At 37.8% G+C, this 19,724-nt stretch overlaps 1 protein-coding gene across 2 annotated transcripts in view; it reads left to right on the top strand.

Moving 5' to 3' along the window:
• Nucleotides 1–19,724, top strand: part of FBXO11 (F-box protein 11) — a 79,734-nt gene that overhangs the window by 27,794 nt on the left and 32,216 nt on the right. The window contains exons 2-4 of one of the 2 annotated variants that reach the window (XM_075413153.1): nucleotides 12,696–12,823; nucleotides 12,947–13,028; nucleotides 19,499–19,640. In XM_075413153.1, coding sequence (XP_075269268.1) covers nucleotides 12,696–12,823; nucleotides 12,947–13,028; nucleotides 19,499–19,640 — 352 coding nt within the window. Of the gene's footprint in view, nucleotides 1–12,695; nucleotides 12,824–12,946; nucleotides 13,029–19,495; nucleotides 19,641–19,724 lie in introns of both variants that reach the window. The other variant, XM_075413152.1, reaches the window with a different exon arrangement.

The following is a 19,724-nucleotide window of genomic DNA, read 5'->3' as shown; positions in this document are numbered from 1 at the left end:
GTTCCTCTCTGTTCTGTGACTTACACTCTGTCTCAGGTAACCAAGGTTACATTGCCTGCTTGAACTTTATTGTCTCTTAATGCGAAGAGTAAACCTGAAATGCAAATAGTAAGCATCTCCTTTCTTTGGAATAAGAAAAAAAAAATCTAAAAGGTGTTGTTTTTTGCAATGATATTTCCATATTGTTTAGTATAACAGAGCTCTAGCTAATTGGGAATATGAGGAAAAAAACAGTTGAGAGATGCTGAGAAAAGAAGCTAGATTTTGGTAGGGTTTTTTTAATGAAATTGTCAGTAGTTGAAAATAGTTCATCAAGATACAGGACATCATCTGCAGTTTTAAACTTGAGAGCATTCACTGCTAACATTTCTCAATTTGCAAACTCTTAAATTAAGCTGCCATTACGTTTTACTTCAGAATTTCTCAGAAAAAGTATATCTGCAATTAGTGTAATTAGTTGCCAAAAGACATAATAAACAGCCAAATATGCTGATTTTTGGCCTTCACCCCCCACACACACCTTAGCAGCTACAGCTGCTGGTGTTCCAGTTTCAGAAGTTTTATCAAAAACTGAGTTCCTGTATCAAAATCAGTTGTATTATGGATTAAAAATGTGAGGGTTTTTCTGAAGTTCAAATACACTTAAATATATGTATATCCACATGTAAGAGCTACTCGCAACATGAGATGACAGCGTTAACAGAAAATACTAATGGAAATTTAATAGCTACTTAAAAAAAGCTTTTAGAATTTCATTGATGCAGCATTTCATACATGATACTCCTTTTAATCATAAAAATACATGATCAGTCTATATCTGACAGCATGTTTCCATTGCAATTGAAAACGGGAAAGTTAAAACTAGGTGAGTGTTGTAGAGTGGTTGGTTATGAAGTCTGATGGAATGGGCTTTAACTGATGTGTATAGAGTGTACACAGCGTTCAGATTTTAAAAAAGAAATGTGTGTCTTTAAAAATAAACATGGCTTTTAAAGTTCTGTTTAGAAGGAAGGAAAACAAAGAGCAGAGGTACGAACTTTGGTTAATATATCAAAACCGTACCATTTGGTTTTCTGATAAAAAATCAGGATGTAATTTCTGCCTCCCCTGACCCCGCTATGTTCAAGAGCAGTAACTGCTGGATTGAGATGCTTAGGAGATCCTACTCTGCAGGGCAGGAAAAACAGTGTCCTCTTTGTGCGGCAATTTCCTTGAAGGTGTAATACAAAACCTTGTTTCTAGCTTTCCTGATGTTTGTTTTGTAACACACATTGGCAATGGAAAACAGGCAGTTGTGTTCTTCTAATTTGTACTTGTATAATGTATTAATATTGTAAAACTCGGTAGAAAACCTATTTAGCCTTATCTTCTAGAGTAGAAGGCTTGCATATGGATAGTTGTTCTCTGTAGAGGGTTTACTTTCCTTTCTTAAAGCAGCCTGGGTTTAGGTAGGGTGTAGGCCTGTAGTACTACGGTTTTTGGTGTTGATTAGCAGTTTTTTATTTTTACTGTAGATCTTAACAAATTTAGATTTGAATCAGAAGTTGCATACTATGCTGGTGTTTTTATAGTCTGATGGCAGTTTTCTTAACCCATCTTAATAACATATATGCTGGCAAATAAGTAATGACTAACGAAGCATTTTCTTCACGCGCCCTGACAATGCTTGATTTTACTATAGTTCCACATGCTGTTTTCTCAGTCATTTCCCTGAAGCTAAACAGAGCCATGCTTTCCTGCTCTTGTCAGGCACTTTGGAGTTTGTAATTCAAGTAATGGAATAATAGGAACAGTCATTTAGAAAAGTTTTCAGAGTAAGTAATGATCAGATAAGTCTGACTTGGCATATGCAAACCTTGCCACAGTTGGTCCTGTAAAATTCAGCCTTTTTACAAAGTACACTAGATACAACATACTTTTGACTGATCCAAGGATAATAAATGTTTGCTTTCTTTTTTTGTATGTGCGTGTTTCTGGCATAATTATCATTGAATAGCCTTGCTGAAAGTCCAGTTAAAAACAACTATATACTGTAATAGGAGGTCTGTCTCTGATGAATAAAAGAACTATATTTTGGGGGGATCTAATGATATCTCCCCCCCCCATCTGTAGTGATTTTAAGTTTTCATTATGCTGTTGCTAGTCATGTTGTTCATATGGTGGCATTTCATGTTTTTTTGTGGGTTTTTTTTTGGGGGGGGGAGGTGTTTAGTTTTTTTTAAATGCCGTAACATTTGAGATACTGGTGTAAGGGTTGATTGTAGTACTTGGGCAGGAGGAGAAAGTAGCATGTATGTTTAACATCATTGTAACAGTAAGTTAGGGGAAGTAGCCAAAAGGGGTAGTGGAATTCATATTTTACATTTTGCATTTCAGAGTTACCTATTCTAGTCACATGCTCTTGTGTATCCAAAATTGTGAGTATTTGCTCAAGGTGTTTTTTCCTCCCAGCTATCTGTCAAAGTTACAAGGTCCAGGTTTTTTCCTCTGGACCATTTGATGTTCCTCCACTTCTTCCTAGACTAGTAGTTGATGTAAATTTCCACCACAGCTGAACACCAGGTGGAAACTTTCCTTGGGTACAGTATGTACTGCCCATCTATACCAGTAGGGACTTCTCCAGAAAACTCTGCTTTGTAGTCTATTAGGCTTCAGAAACAATGCTTTGTGGTCTGTTAGGCTTCAGAAACAATGCAAGCCATGCAAACTGTTACCTGGGATCTATAAAAAGTCAAGAATCAAACTAAGATTTTCTTGGTGACCCTCTGTGTTTTCCTACTTACATTAAATCATATAAAGTGCTTAAGTTGATGGTTCCTGGTCCTTGATTATTACTTTTTTCTTCCTCTGATGTAACTAATAGTAGAATACAGAAATGGAAGAGTGACAGCCAAACCCAGTTAGCTTTAAAGTACTATTAATGTATGATTTTCTCCTCTTGCTTCTTTCTTGGAGGAAATAACACCGACTGTACCCCCCTCACCCTCCAGCACACAGAAAGAAGTGTCTGGCCTTTCATCTTGGTTGCCTCTTCCTCCTTAGTTTTTTTGCCACTGCAGGACAGGTCTGACTGCCTTTCCTTGTCGTGATAGGCATTTCAGAAACTCCTAATTCTGAAGAACCGTAGGAAATTCCTAGTTTAGTATATCAAAACTGCTCCTTGACATAACTAGGTTCCAGCTGGGCCAATGTATTGATAGATGTCAGTCACTTCTGATGTAGAGTCCATATAAGGCAGATGGCTTTGCATGGCAAGGATCTCCAAATCTGCTACTACTGTTAGTAGCAGGAGATATGTATTTTTTTTCTGCCTGTGTTACAACAGTACTCTGCAGATGTGGCTTATGGTAGAGAAATCTGTGGGAGGCTTTAATTTCCTGAAAATTTGGTGAAATGATTGTGCCCTGAGATTATGTTTTATGGGAGTTACGCTTGAATAGTTGCAATAGCTGCAAGTCTCATTATGACTAAACACTATGTGGATTGTTTTATTACACCTAAACTTTCCTGTCCTTTCAAGGGGAGCCACTTTTCTCTGAGCAAGGTTTCTCTTAGCTTTCCATGCATTACAGAATATCTCTTCAAATGGATCAGTTACGAGCCATAGAAAATTTGAAGTGTAAAATGTAGATGCATTAAGTGAAATCTCTGCGTTCTCACTGAATTTACTCATTGCTGTACTGTGGGTTTCCCCCCATTTTTTTTTTTTAAGAGATACCAGGAACTCCAAAAAAAAAAAAAAAAAAAAAGTGTCATGCTCATTCTTTAGTTCCAGCAGTGCTAAATGCAGTTGCTCATGCAGGATGAGATTAGGTTGGAAATAATTGCCACCGGAAGTAATAAAACCAGGAATTTATAGAATTCTCATTCATTCTTTTTGGAGTTTATGGGTATCAAGAATATCCAGACTTACTTTAATTAAAGAATGTAAACTTTCTGCTCCATAGCTCAGCTACTCTCAGCTTATTAGAAATAATCTGTCGTCACAAATATTTAATATTTATTTTATATATGCTAGTTATGTTTTTCTCAGAAAAATGTTATTTAGCCTGAGCCAGGTTGTCAGACAAGATGGACGCACTTATTTGCCTTAATGGCCATTCCACAAAACTAATGTATTTAATTGTCCCTGCTGACACCAGCCAGAGTCTGCCCTCTTCCCAATACATAAGTGTTGGAGGCTGGTTTTCATCCTGTCAATGTCCAGCCCTTTTATTAACAGCATTGTTCAGGGAACTGAGTTTTCTGGTTTGTTTTGGGGTTTTTTGGTGTGTGATGTTTTGTAGGTGTGTGGGCGTGTGTGGTTCTTTGGGGTTTTTTTGTGTATGTGTTTGGTTTTTTTTTTTTTTAAAGTGCTGGTGTCTGCTTGGTTCAGCAACTCCTTTGTGCCACCAAACTGCATGTGTTCTCATCATTTTAGTGTTGCCATATGGAGAATCTATCCCTTCTTCCCATCTGAAATACCACCTCCTGGTAAGGTGGGATTTTTGTAGGGAGGAAGAGGAGGTGTTTTTGTTTGGTGTTTTTTTTACATCACGGTAGCTCCAAGGGTGTAGTCACAGGGTTGCCTTCTAGCCTGTGTTTCGGCACCGTGAAGTACTGCCTGAAGTTAAAGTATGGTGGTTGACCAGAAAGATGTTTCTGGTCAATTGTGATGCAGAATAAAACAGGAATACTTGAACCTCTTTCAGTGTGTTTTGATTGTTGTCACTGACTTATGCTTTTCTAATGAGATGAAAGTTGCTGTGCTTCAGCCAGGGAGGGGGATGGCCTTTGAGACTGGTAACTTGACTGCTCTAACAAATGAAGAGATATGATCAGGTAGAAATTTTAATTAAACTGATCCTAGTTGGAAACTCAAGTCGGTAGTCAGAATAGACAGGAAACCAAAATCGTCTTGTAGTAATAAAGTATTTTTTTTAATATCACTCAGAAATGTAATGAGGAAAGGCTCTTAAACACTGTGTATTCCTCAACCTTTAAAATCTACTTGGTCAGCTTTTTCACTGTAGCATCAAGCAACCATGCAGCAAGGACTCAGCTTTGAAAGTATTGCTTTATTAATGAGGAATGCACCCAAAAAGGGATCCTTGTCCCTTCTCAATGAAAGCTTGTCAGAGCAGGAGTCAAGCTGCCTATTAAGCAAGAAGGGAAATTCTCTTAATAAAATACTTGCAAAGCAGCCACCTGGAGATTTGTTTATTAGTTTGCTAAATGTTACAGATGATGCTGTATTACAGTTATTATCAGTTTGGGGAAACAGTATAATTTAAAAAAATACCAAAGGGAAAATCTGTCTCCTTGCTCTGTTTTGTCGGTACTATTGTTTGAAACCTGCTGGTGCTGATAATTGGAGCTGCTTATTCTAAGAAAAAGAGCTTTCCTTTACTCTTTTTGAAAAGAATTATCTACATAAGTAGCTCAAGAGTGTAGGTGCTTGCACAGTTATTCTGTATGTCTAATAAAAATGCATGTGTTAGTGTATTCTTTTTTTAGATATTCAGTCTTTAACCTGTTGTTCAGTATCTCTTCGGGGTGGTGGTTCTGGAAAGAATTTTTCATCCAATCCTAGTTATCACTTTCTGCTCCTGGCTTCTGAAAAGGATAATACTCTTCTTAGTATGGAGTTTTTTCTTGGAGGAGTTTTTAACTAGTGTGTTCACACATGGTTTTTGTGCTTAGATGGTTTGAGACAGAACTCACTGGTGAAAGAGGTTCAGAGATGTTAGTAGCTGTTTGACAGCTGATAGTTTTAAAAGAAATGTAGTTGGGGACAAGTTTTGGGCTTGCAGCCAGTTTATCTTTTCCAGTTGTCTCTTTTCACTTTGTCTGCTTTGTGTCAGCTCTAAGAACTTAAGTTTTTGCCTTGTGTATATAAGCTGTGTTTTAGTGTACAGCATTTTGAGGATGCTAGTTGGCCTAACAGACCTTTGACAGAGTGTTTTCCCTCCTGATTTGAGTGACCTATGTAACAAGGATTTTTGTTAGTGGGCTTCACAATGAGCTGAGAAGAGATCAGGTTATTAGATAAATGTTAATTTCCACTAGATCCTAAGAATAACACAAAAAATAAGCTGAGCCTTAAGAAACTCTCTATGTGGGTATAAGTAGTAGTTGCTTTTCTCCTTGTAGAAAATACGTTTAAATGTGTTGTAAAAATGTGTTTGTAAATGTAAAAATGTGTTTGTAAAACTTTGCTTTTGAGCAAATACAGATAGAGTGGACCATCTGATCTATTCTTATTCTTTTTAGGCCATCGTGACTGCACGACCTATTTCCAAAGAGTAATATGCTGTCTCATTTGGGTGTTGATGTTTAAAAGCTTAAAATGTAAATTCAAGAAAGGTGCTGTTTGATTCTTGGGGTGGGGTGGTATGTGTTTTTTATTTTGCTCTATACAAGTACCAAGACTTTTAAGTTAAAACGTAATTTTTTTTTCCTCTCAATTTAAGAAATAATTTCCATACAGGAAAAATTCTAGGTATTCCACATGCTTTTTGTTTATGAAATGAACTGTTATAAATTACAATAAATGTGCATATTGTTATATAATATCTTTGGTTTATTATCAGTAAGAAATTGTATGTATATTAAAAATATTCTAGCAGTTAGTAATGGTTGTTGTATCTAGTTGTTGCTTTCCAGAAGGCAGAATCTCTTTATTCCATATGGTGTTCAGTAAGTCTGATCTTTCTGTAGTCTTTAAGCATACATTTTTAATGTTAGGTCTGTCCCCTTTCCAAACTGAAAGCTTGCTATGCCAAGTGGAGATCTGTTTCTGAATCTTTTTTTTTTTTTTTTTTCTGGGTCTCTTCCAGTTCCAAGCAGCTTTGACTCCTGTCAGAGATTAATCCTTCTTGTTGACCTGTGCCATCAGAATCTTGCAAAAATACCACCTCTTAGATTTTATCTTTGAGTCAACTGCTTTGGATATTGCTTGGAAAATACTGCAGGGTTTCTTTCCATAATGATAATTAAAATACATTACAGTATTTATTAAAGTCTCTTTGTGTTAGTAGATGAGTTTGCAGCTACTTCTTATTTTAATATAATTTTTTTAAACATTGTACATAAAACTAAGGGAGTTACTGTACACGTGTCTCCTGTTTCTTTTGGGGTTGGGGGGGCTGGGATGGGGTGTCTCTCTTGTTTTTTGTCTTTTTTTGTTTGTTTGTTTGGTTGGGTTTTTTAAGTCCAGTTTGGAGAAGTGGAACCTGGCAGTGAAAGACCACCAAAATGCTCTTGCCTTTAGGACATGTTGATTTGGGCTCAGTGAACTTTGCATGTCATCTTTCTCAGTTTTTGAGTTGGGTGGGGTTTTTTGTTTGTGTATTATGGTGTTAGCATTTTTTTTTCTTGTGATAGTATTCCTAGTTAGTGGCTTTCTCTTCAGAGAGATACTTAGATAGAGATTATTTTGAGAGCTATTTCGAAAGCAACCTGCCATCCATAATTTAAACTAAACCTTAAATGCTGCCCTGACGTAGTGGGGAAGGCTTCTGCTGGTGTGAGAAACGTTTTTGCTCTGACATAGAGTAGAATGTACCGTTTCTGTACTCAGTGTCTTTCAGGTTTTGGTCTTGTGTCTGCTTTTAAGTGTCAGCCACTTGTTAGGAGTGTTTGCAAGGACATAGGATGAGTGTCAGTCGCGCTAGTGATACATACATTTTATTTAACAACTCATGCCCAGAGATTTTGCCACTTAAAGAAAAATGGTGGGTGGGTGTCGTCTTTGTTTTTGGGTTTACAGTTTGTTACTGAGATGTTCATGTTTTTGCAACTACTGTGTGTGCGAATACAGAACTCCTGCTTTGTATTTCTCTTCTGTAAGTTATTTTGCCTTTATTGCTATGTCTTTTGTGTATACCTTCTTTTTCTGCTCCCTTAAACTTGTGCTGTCTTTCTTCCTCCATTGTGATTTTTAAACTAACCCAGCAGTGAGGTAGTTGGAGCTGTCATCTCACAGGTTGGCAGTATGCCTTATTCATGTTTTGCCAAATACATGACAAGATTCAGTCTACCCAAAGCAACTGAACTGTATCAGGTCACGTTTTAGTGACATTTCTCATATTTTCTTCTGATTGTGAAGGACAGTGTTGGGATTTTTTTCTCCTTAGTTTTATTATTTCATTCCGAAATAGCACCAGTTCTACTTAAGACACTGTATGATGAACTCTTGTTACTGTTGAAGTTTGTTTGATAGACAAGATGAATTATCACTTCATTCAAATAGCTTCAGTATGGGTTAACTTTATTTTTTAGATATGTTCTTCTAGGACCTACTCCGAATTTGATACGGGTTTCTCTGTTTTAAAGCTAGTTGTTTGTGTTTCTCACCACTTTCTTCCTCCAGAATGCAGGAACAATTTCAGTGCTGTTTCTATTTGGGAGTACCTGCCACCCCCAGCATTTGCCCCCTCTTGACTACAGATCCTTGTTTTGTTTTGTTCCCCTCCCCCTCAATTTCCCTGATACAGAAAAAGATACAGAAAAACAGCACAAAAAACCCCCTGAAACTGCAGTGTTAAAACCAAGTGATTAAACTCTACACATTAGTGTATGAGCTTCCTCCCTTGAAACCCTACCTTTTTTCTGTTTTTCTGATAAGAGTGTATTTTGAGGGTGTTACAAGCGTTTTAAAAAAAATTTATCAGCCTTACTGTCTTCACAACAGTTGTTAACGTTTAAGATTACTCTTGGAAATATTATCTGAACATGTGTAAGGTACAAGTGAAACCACATGCACATGTTTGTGTAAAGAAGATGGTGCAGACATAATAAACTTTCTCTAGAAGTGATCTGTGTATTTTATTTTAAATAAACTATTTTGACAGTCCTTTGTCACTTTTCTATAATTTGCAATGTCTGCATAAAACAAAAAAAGTTAATTTTGTGCTCTTTAATGTACACACTTTAAAAGTACACGCTTCAATAGCATTTGGAGAATTGTGAGACAGTCTTGACTACAGCAGTTGACAGAGTGGCAAATTTGTTTTTCTTTCCCTCCTGGAAGTATTTGTGCTTACTGGTCTTCTGTGGATATTAAAGCTTCTAGTGTTATGGTTCAGATTTCATGAGACATTCTGAAATACCAGAGAAGATGCTTTTTTATTTAAATTTAGGTTTCTGCCTGTCAGTGTCACTCAGTTTTTAATTTTCAATAAACATTAATTTGTTTGAAATAATTTCATCTTGCTATACAGTCTAACTAGTGTAAAATACTCATGTAAATGAGAGTAAACTCAGTTTAATCTCTTAAAAACTGCAAATGTGTTGACTTGGTTAAAACTGACTGCATCTGGCAGTCATTTCAGCAGGTGTTTGTATGAGGGTATTAATATTACACACACACTCCCCCCAATTTGTTTAATGACTTTTATACTTCTACCGTCAACAAATTCAACTCTAATACCTTTTACTTATATTAGATGCAGTAGCTGATACTGTTAAGCTTTAAAATAGGGTTTTTCAAAGTATTTTGGAGGCACTCAAGTTCTGTATTTTAAGATTGATTTTTCCATTTCAAAGCAGGCATATGTCTGTTACGTGAGTGTGTGTTTTAGGGGAAGATTTTCGAAATACAGCTCTCAGAGTTCCTAGTCTGTATTATGAGTGTCTTCACATTGCTTGCTCGGGGGAGGGTAACCTGCAGTCTTCAGGAAATACTACTTTCTGAGGAGTGTTTATCTGAAAGCTAGCACTGTGGCTGGCTTAGTCTGTTCACAGCTTGCAGTGGAGCATTTGGAAGGCTAAAAACAAGCAACGAGGCTACTTCTGTAACATTGCTTAAGACTTTTGGGTTTCCAGATAGTGTTTCACTTGACAATAACTACACAGGGTGCTTTGGAAAAATATTATCAGTTGTTATTGTTCCTGAAATGTTAGAAATCTCTGCAGAAGCTAGCCAGCCCCTCAGAAGTGGGGCAAAAACTGCTGGTGAGAAAGCAGTCACTTAACTCACCAGACTCTCGCTATCCTTACTCTGCAGCCAGTGTGTTACCCGAGTGCAGTCAGCAGATCTGTAGCAGGGCCAGGCTGGAGATTCTTGATTCCTGAAGCACTTTCCTTCCCGTCAGCTGCTGTCACGATATGTGAGCTACCATCGTGATATGTTCCATGTGCACTGCAGCATGGACCGATGCCTCCAGGCTGGCATTGCTCGGCAGGAACGGGCATCGTGGCATGCACGGGCGCTGGGCACCCCACTGCTGCCCACACTCAGTGTGGATTCGTGCTTTCCCCTGGTGCCCTTCTCTCGTCTTTCTTGCCGCTCAGGTGGAAAAAGGAAGATTTTAATTCTTCTGATACCTGCTGTGAATCTGAGTGAGTACATGCATATCCCTGAATGTCATCTGTGCTAGAAAAGTGATCTTTGAGCAGGACTCCTAAATCCACAGCAAGAAAATGGATACATTTCTTTTCTGCTTAGCCAGTCCTTCAGTGTTTCAGCCAAACTGACCTTTACTTCCATTTTCCCCCACAGGCTTCAGCCTTGTCTTTGCAGCAGTAATATGTTTTGTCCTTAGAAGTAAAGCCATGAAGCCACTAAGGACCTTATGGGGGTTTGTCCCTGCCCTTTTCATCACCTGTGGAGAGAGCAAAATTCTGTGCTTTGATTTTTATTTTTCTTCTTCTTCCTGTTTTCTTAGCTTATTATGCTTTTGCAGTGTTTTATGTGGCAATTTTGAACTATTGTACTGACCATCCACAACAGGGGAAAAAACTCTGCTGTTCTGACAGTCATTTTGTGTCTACAATGCAAAATAGGGGAATGGGCTTAAGGCACTCAAAATCCCCGATTAGCGTGCTTCTGGGGGATAGTAGCAATGGAAATCACAATTGCTGTGTCAGATCTTAAATAGAAATAAGGGGTGCTGAGTAGAAATGTGCTGCAGCGTTCGAGTATGTTTGGGCGTTTTGCTATGAGAGAGCCTTGCTGCTGGCGGTGGCTGCCTGAATTCCTCCTGGCAGGAACCACGTAGGACCTTGCAGCTCCTCTCCTGCTCGGGTCTCTGCCTGCTGATGACTTGTTAAATTGGTAGGGTGTTTTTGATCAGAGATGAAAAGAAACTCTCCTTAAAAGCCTGTGCTGCTGCTGCTGTGGAAGGGCTGGTGGTTCTTCCCAGTCATGGGGCCTGGTGGCTGTGCTGAGCTGGGCCAGCTGCTGGGCTGGCTGGAGAAGAATCATGGAGGCTCTTCTTGCAAGGTTTGTTTTCAGGTGGATTAATGAGCTGATGATACTCCCCTAGACTGCCCCAAGCTGACTCTGAAATTGCGCACATCCCACCAGCTAGCTTCTGTCTTTTTACCAGCTTCTGTCCTCTATAATACATTTCCTGGCAGTGTTGTGATCTGTTTATGATACATGGCAAGGTTTGCAATTCATAAATATCTGCTAAGGCAGAGGAAAAATTGGGACCAGAAAAGAGCAGGAGGACAGTGAAACAGCTTTTTCTTCAGAATTCTGTTGGTTAGCTGTCACTGATGTAGCAGTTTGGGCTATGATGGCATGCATAATCCAGTAGAAAGACTGTGTTTTGTAATTCATGTCAAAAAAACCCAAACAAAAAACCCTTAGGACAATCATGAGATTTAAGATCATGAAATGTAAAGGAATCTTTAGAAATTGCTTTTCTTAAACAGTCTGGTTTAATATTTGAAGGGTAGGAAGGTTTTTATGGTGGTGAGGTTTTTTTACATCAGTCTCTCTTCCCCCTAATATATTCAGGAAAACTGCTAACTCTGCAGTATTGCTAGTCTGGCTATCATTTACATATCATGTTTCACCCATTTTAAAAATGAAAAAGCAGTTAAACTGAAAAGGAAATCCAGATTATTTTCTCATAGTTAAGCAGCTGCAGAAAGTATACCTTTTACTGAAGTGGAGCTGGGCTTCAATTTATTTTCTAGGCGGTTTTTGTTCTGGACTCTTTAAAATTCTTATAACTTCAGTATGTGATGCTAGTTGTAGGGCATGCAGTGATAAGTAATTATTCTTTGCTTGCTTTGAATATGTTCCATAACTATATGAATGTGGAAAACAGAAACTAATGAGAACGTGTAAAATTATACTAATTGCACTTTCTGCACTTTTTTTTTTAAGGGTAGGTTGTGAATATACTTTTACTTTTCTACGTACAATTTAGTCAAACAGAATGTATGTATTTAAAGCTACCTCCATTTTACAGAAGGATTTGTATGCTGGCCTGGGCTATTCCTGAAATATTTGGGGAAAATTCTACCTTGAGTTTTGTACTAAACGCCGTGTTTACTAAAGGATTTCTTGATAACATCTGGTTAATAATTGAAACTCCAGTGTTCCTTGTTATTCTGATAGTGTTAGGTGAAAAAATTGAGGTAGTGAGGTGATTGGGTTAGCACAGTGAATTATATGCTTGCAGAGAAACTGAAAGCCTGTTTTGGGGGGATTTTGTTGTGGTGTCTTTTTTTTTTAAAGCAGCTTTTGATGTAGCTGCTGTGTACATATGGAGAATATAAGTTAATTCATGTGTACTTTCTCATGTAAATTTATGCATACTGTGTATATTCTGATTTTCCAGTGAAAGTTCTCTGTGCTCTAGCACTTCCTCCCCACCGTCCTGACTGGATGTATTTATCTGAAAATTTCTGTAGAGTTTTTCTGGTATAAAGCAAAAATACAATACTAATCAGTAAATTTCCTTTTTTGCTGACAGACGATGATGTACCTGCAGATATGGTTGCAGAAGAATCAGGTCCTGGTGCACAAAATAGTCCATACCAACTTCGCAGAAAAACTCTTCTACCTAAAAGAACAGCTTGCCCTACAAAGAGCAGTATGGAGGTAACTTGTGTTTGTTAGGGTTTCGTTGTAAAGTAAAGCTTACTGTTTAAAGAATAGGAAGCTAATTAGTGCTTTTCATAAGTTACCTAATGACTTAACTAATTCTTGTTTATTTCATTAAAGGGTGCCTCCACCTCAGCTACTGAAAACTTTGGTCACCGAGCTAAACGTGCTAGAGTATCTGGAAAATCCCAGGATTTATCAGGTAATAACTTTTTGTACAAAAAAGGGGTGGAGGAGAAGGGCTGAAGACACTTTGACTTCACACCCACACACCACACCCAAATTTATTTTTCCTGTCTGTTCTCCAACTAAGAAACACTAGTGAAAAAACAGCTACAAATTTGTTCCAAACTTCAAATTTGGAAGCATGATTTTAATCTGATTTTTAGAACCTGGTCCTTTGGTCTGCCTGCTTAACGGCAGGCATGTTGGCTTGGGTATTTTTTGTTTTGTTTTGGTTTTGTTTGTGGTTTTTTTTTTTTTTTTTTATTCTCCTGAGTGCTCTGGAGTTGTATCCAAGCTACTGTTAGAAGCAGAAATGCGGCAATGGTGCAGCACTCTGACTAGGCTTATGTACTGTTTCTTCTATTGTTGTATTGTTCCAGTATATTATTCAGAGGTAGTTTTGGTATGTCATTAGGGCGCTTCAGTGGGGAGAGAGTTTGTGTGTGTTTATAAATAAATAAAAAAATATAACTACATACATAAAAAATTGACATATACGTACATACATGGGTATACAGTATATATACATTGTATAATAAATACGTGTGCAGTACATGTGTAATTATATAGTGTGTGAATATGTATTTTTTAGTTGTACACACACACACATATATGCACACATATCCTACTTGTTCTTTTTTCTACGTCATTTTTCAGTCTCTTTGCTTCCACCCGTTTTTGCCTACTGACACACTCTTTAGTTCCAGGAGGTCTGCTGTCAGTTTTCCCTGGAAAATCAACACCAACGCTTGCCAAGTTCCATTGATGTGGTTTCTGTTGCTTTTCTTGGGTTTTTTTTAGTCCGTGTCTCCCTTAATATTGTGAATTAGAACTGAGCAGCTGGCACAAGGCTGTGGTCCATTTTCATTGCTTCTGTTGAAGTCTGCTGTTTCTGGCTTCTCATCTTCTCCACAGTGTAGATTTTACCTTTCAAGCACTCTGTCTGTTTCTCCTTCTGTTTTATTCTCTGCCCTCTTCTTGATTAACTCCTTTAACAGCCTGTGTTACTCCCAGTTTCATTTACCGATTTGATGTCTGAAGTCTTGTGCAAAGTCATCTTGTCATAGACTTGGTTTCTCTTGCCATTTCTTGCTTTTTCTTCAAGGTCATTCACTTCTGATATGTTCTGCATTACACTTTTACTCGCCTCCTTGCTTTAGTGAAGGTATGTAACTTTACTCGAGTTCTGTGGTACAAATTACAGCATGAATGACACTAATTTCCAAAGGAATTCTCCACACTTTCACTGCGCATTCCTTTTGTTACATTCTTGAGCTCATGTGGAGAAAGTACAGGGATTGTGGAGGCTTCAGCGTGGAATTACCAGAGGAATTGTAAACAGTGACTTTATAGTTGTACTTTTAAGGATGTATTCAAACCAGTTGCAATCTAACAAGGGAGTGTCCTTCTCAACCCATTTTCTATTAATCTCTTGCCCAGTATGGATGATGGTTACGTTTTATTTTCCGGACCAAGCTGAGTATTGGTTGTGGCAATATTTGTCTTTTTTTTCCCCCCTGTGTTTTGTTAACATAGGTAATGATAGCTGTTGTGATGGAGTTGTAAGCATGAGACTTGCTGGATTGTCATCAGTGGAGATTGTGTATTGTCATCTGGAACATACAGCTGTTTATTTTAGAACTGTAGATGAAATGAAGACATGGAACGAGAAAGATAGGAAAATGACTTGGTGGAGAACCATTCCTTCTTGTATGGACTCTGAGTTGAGGAAAATTTTGGCAGAGAGGAAAGGAGAAATGCCAGTCAGTTGGAGTTTCCAGCTGGAGTGGGGCCAGTAGTTGGAAAAACAGAAGACGGTTCCTGATTTTAATACCGATCTCAGAATTAGTGCTGCTGAGAGTGAGTTGCAATTTCAAATGTAAGGAAGAAAAAAAAATCAGTCGCAGATATTGTCAAGAAGAACACATTAGAACTTTGAAATACTGACGTGTTTTATTCTGTTATTTGCAACCCTGTCCTCCAGTGGCCTCTGCAGTGGGCAGTCAGCTCTTCAATCTTCAGACATAAAGATTAAAGAATATACAAGAATCTTGATGAGAAAGCAGCACCTTATAGCAAATATGTAAATAATTTTTCACTTAAACTCTTTAAGTAGAACACAAAAAATAAAGAAACCAAAAATTTAGATAAGAAAAAGGTATGATGGAGCTGTGCTGCTTACATCACAATTGGTGAACCTACAAATTCAGCATGTTTAACATCTGTAGAAAACACGTACAGCTTTTAGATGTTCTTGATTGAAATATTTGTATCGTATGCTAATACAATATTTCTTGATTTACAGAAAGATTTAAATTCAATATATTCTTACTGTTTCCTTAGGTTACCTCAACTGTAAATGTATGCTTCCGCTTACCAGGCTATTTCAGTCTTCAGTGCCGCTTGTCTTGTCATGTCATTTTAGTCTAGGGTTTTAATCATTCGACACGCTCTTCCTTTTTGTTTATTACTACATGGGTTTCTCCTCTCTTGTTTTAAGATCACTACATTTGCATATCCATTTTATATTGGATAGTTCTTGGTGACTTTTAACCATCTTTGGAAGACTTCAGTTCAGAGACAAGTAATTTATTTCTTTTCACTGAACTACAGAGTTGCAGTAGATTCTGAGACTCCATGTTACTGGATCACTTCTTGATTGTTCCATGCCTTAGGTATATGCTCAGCTCATAGTTCACAGAACTTATGTCCTTTTTAAATTTGTTTTTGACTTTTCCTATTGATTTATAAAATATTTTTCCAAGAACACTGCATGCTGCGTTTTCTGATGTATTTCTACTTCTTAACAAGAAAAGATTTTTACTAAATGCCTCCTTGTGGAACAAAAGCTATTTGTCTTCATCTTCTCCACTAAACTGGACAAAAAAGGTATCCATAGAAGACATAATTTACAATTTGGCATTCTTGGTCTTTGTACAAAGAAGGTAATTCAGGCAACTTTCCCTGCCCTTTGTCTTTGTACTGCTATACTAGTTTCTATCTACTAAATGATCAAAACTGAAACTGAGTTTGCTTCACACATATCCTGTGGAAACAGAATGACATAACCAGCTGTGTCTCTAATTTTCAGTTGTCTAGTATATTAAGACTTTAAAATTATAAATAGTTCAAGTGTCAGCTTGTGTCAGGGAAAGACAAAGATGGGTGATGACCTCTTGCACTTTCTTTTTATTTTTGTTCTTGTCTATTTTTAACACTTGGAAAACTGTCAATTTTTTTTTTTTATAAGAGTATGCATTTGGTACTTAACCTTCACTTTTGTCAAAAGGTATAAAACTGTCAGGAGTAGCAGCACATGAATGTTTCCAATTCGGTGGCCAGACAGACCTTTAAAACGGTATCTGCTTATTTTTGTAAACTGGGAGGAAGAGCATTTTGAATGCATCCTTGCTTTGACAGATTACTAAATGATACACAAGATGTGAAGTGTGAATTTGTTAAACAAAAATGTGGAGTTCCCTCTTGGATCCAGAGGATATTAAGTCTTCACATTAAGTAGTGAATTAGCTTTTCCAAATTATACTGGAGAATTCCACCTAGTAATCACTATATCAGTGATTTGAGTGGAGAAATCTTAAATCAACCACTTCTTAATTGAGCAGAAGGGCAATTTAAATTACATCTGTCACTTCTGCAGGATTTTGGATAAAGGTGGGTGCGCATAGCAAACACCTGTAAAATCATCATCTTCATTTTGCAAGCACTGCCTAAGCTTCCAAGGAAATACAACTTGAAAAATTGCAGGAGGTGGAGGGGTTTATTGTGGCTTTCCTTCTCCCCCCCCGAAATTTTTTGACACTTTAAAAGTAGGTCCCTGCCCTTTTCAGTAAGGAAACATCTGGATTTTGATTTTCATTTTGAGATAGGGCCTAAGGAGGAAAATGGGAGTGTGAACTCTTGAGCAGTGGGAGGCACTACATTAGTGAACTTCACTCTTCAATAAAAAATTATCAAGGTCCTAACATATATAAACTTAAAGGAAGAAAAAATTTTGCAGCTTGTTTAGGAAAGTAACTGATTGTCTTGGGAGGAAGATCAAATTGTATGCCTCGCATTTGTGTGTTAAAAGGAGAAGACAGGTTGTGGAAGGCTTGTGAGGATTTACTGCCTTGCATTCATCACATTGCATTTCAGCTTGTAAGACAGTGGCAGACTGTATCTCCACATCTAACTGGAAAGCTACCAGAAAAAGAAGCAACGTCCAATTATCCTGTGATGCATTTCAAGGATTATTAGGACTGTAGAATGAATTGCTGCTGTCTGACACGGAAAAAACCTTTATATCTCCAGTGGAAAAAGGACCTTTGTAAAAACCAGCATTGGTCATGCATGTAACGTGTTTTTTGGTGATGCCCAACCATGCTCACCTTACAGACTGTTAGTATATGTCCCTCAGACTTTGGGCTACCCAAGTGTCTCTTGAGCATAAGGCCTTTCCAGACTACTTGCTTTTTACAGTTTTGCTAACTTCCTGACTTCAGCCTGGCTCGTAAGCTTTGGTTTTTGAATAAAAATAATTTTTTAATCTGGCATTAATAATACTGCTGCTGAAGTGAGAACTGTCTTGGCCAGCTTCTGGACATTCATTCCTGTCTCCTTCCTTGTGCCATGGTAGCACTTCTGTAGCTTGCAATGAACTACAACAAGGACCTGATCCATAAAAAAAATTAGTCTGGAGGAGGACGGGTAAAGATGAGAGAAATTTCTGGTTTATTCTGTCCATGATCAGTACTGCCAACCTGAAGGATACTTTGGGAGCAAACAGCTATGGGCATGTGGAATGGTGAGACTGATCCCTTTTGTACAGCATAGATTCTTGTTAAAGTGGCACGTACCTATAGTTTATGACTGTAAGCTGTGTTATTGTTGAGAGCTGCCATCAGTCAGTTGGATAAATGCCTTTCTAGCATGTTAGAGGAAATCAGTATTTGTGAATCACCAAGGTGACATTCATAACAATTGTGCATCAAGGAACAGGTTCAGGGAAAGTCACTGCAAAGACAGTAATATTTCAGAACTTTTACTAACTGGTGTGACCACAGATGTGAGCATGACACCCTGGAAAAACAGCTGTAATCATTTCTCTCGTAATACACAGGTTCTGGTGATGTGGTCTGTTGACCACAGTGTAGCATGTTCATGAAAGTCACAGTTCTGGTCCTTGCAGTTCATGTCTTCTCTCTCTTTTAACTGGAAGTAACATGGTTACTTGTGCTCCTTTCCCCAGGGAAGACTTGGGGCTTACCTTTTTTTTTTTTGTGTGTGTGTGTGTATGCAGTCTCACATGGAGACGATTTTTCAGAATGTTATTCCCTCAAATTTAGTAGGTCATCTTTCTGAGGGTCTCTTTAGTAGTCTTCCTGTACTAGTCAAACTCATGATCTTATTGCTCCCTAGGTTCAGATGTTCTAGGAGAAAATGAATAATGCAAGGAGCATTACATGGATGTAATTACATTATGAATGTAGCAGGAGCTTTTAATGCCTTGCATACAAATCCTCTAAACTTTGGAAGCTGTTCTGTATGCTCCTGCCTGAGAAAGCAACCTGAAGACAATATCCAGACAAGTGACCTGTGCAAAGAAAATTCTCCTGCTGTGCAGACACCTGCCACAGAAGGGTTTCTAGAGAACGCAAACTATGGATGGGGTTTCCTGTATAAATTGTCATATATAGAGTGCACATGTGCCCAAGAGGAAGGGTTTAACAAAGTGCACTTGCATCTCCACACATTGATAGGGGAGTGCCACCTTCTCAAGCCTCTCTCAAGAAATACAACATCTGGCAAGGCTAACACTTCTACTGGTGTAGATCTTTTTCATTTTAAAAGAATAAGCATAAATGGGAGTATGTAGGAGGAGGAGACTTTGAAATTACTGCTGGCTACTGGTTTGCTGCATCCCAGACGTCCTTTTACCTAATGTGTTTATTGTGGGAGAACAAGGAAGTTTTACTAGTAGTTTTTCAAGACAGTGACTATTTCTGAGTAAATTCTTTGTTTAAAAACATTTGCGGAGATTTTGGCTTTGGGACTGGATCATTATTAGGATAACATGGATTAACTGAACCACAAGGAAGCTAATAGCAGTGAGGAGCCAGTATATCTGGAACATGCACAGTAGCCTACTTAATGTCTGCAATTGTATACGGATTCAATCCTTCAGTAGAAAAGGTGAACTAAACAGCTTTGAAAGAGGACATGAAGTCTGGAACTTTTACCTGACTCCAGTCTCAACCATTTACCTCTTTTTTTGCCTTTAGATTCAGATGAAATGTACTTTAAAACAAAATAAGTAAAAAGTCTGCTTTGAGGTCATTGGTATTTTAAATAGGAATCTTTCAGATGGCAAGTTGGTGATCTGTTTTGGTCAGAATTTGGGCTTTTAAATATGTCAATAATCTTATATAGATTATTGTTTCATAGCAGCACCTGCAGAACAGTATCTTCAGGAGAAGTTACCAGATGAAGTGGTTCTAAAGATCTTCTCCTACCTGCTGGAGCAGGATCTCTGTAGAGCTGCTTGTGTGTGTAAACGCTTCAGTGAACTGGCTAATGATCCAATTTTGTGGTAAGTGAAAAGCTATTCGTCATTATCTTGAGAAACATTAAATGTGCTGAATGAGGTGCCAGTACAATAGAAAAATTGAAATGT

This window comes from Opisthocomus hoazin, chromosome 2 (genome assembly GCF_030867145.1).
Source record: "Opisthocomus hoazin isolate bOpiHoa1 chromosome 2, bOpiHoa1.hap1, whole genome shotgun sequence".
In the NCBI taxonomy this organism is placed as follows: domain Eukaryota; kingdom Metazoa; phylum Chordata; class Aves; order Opisthocomiformes; family Opisthocomidae; genus Opisthocomus; species Opisthocomus hoazin.
The sequence above is the reverse complement of the archived record's forward strand: the minus strand, read 5'-3'. Positions and strand labels throughout refer to the sequence as shown.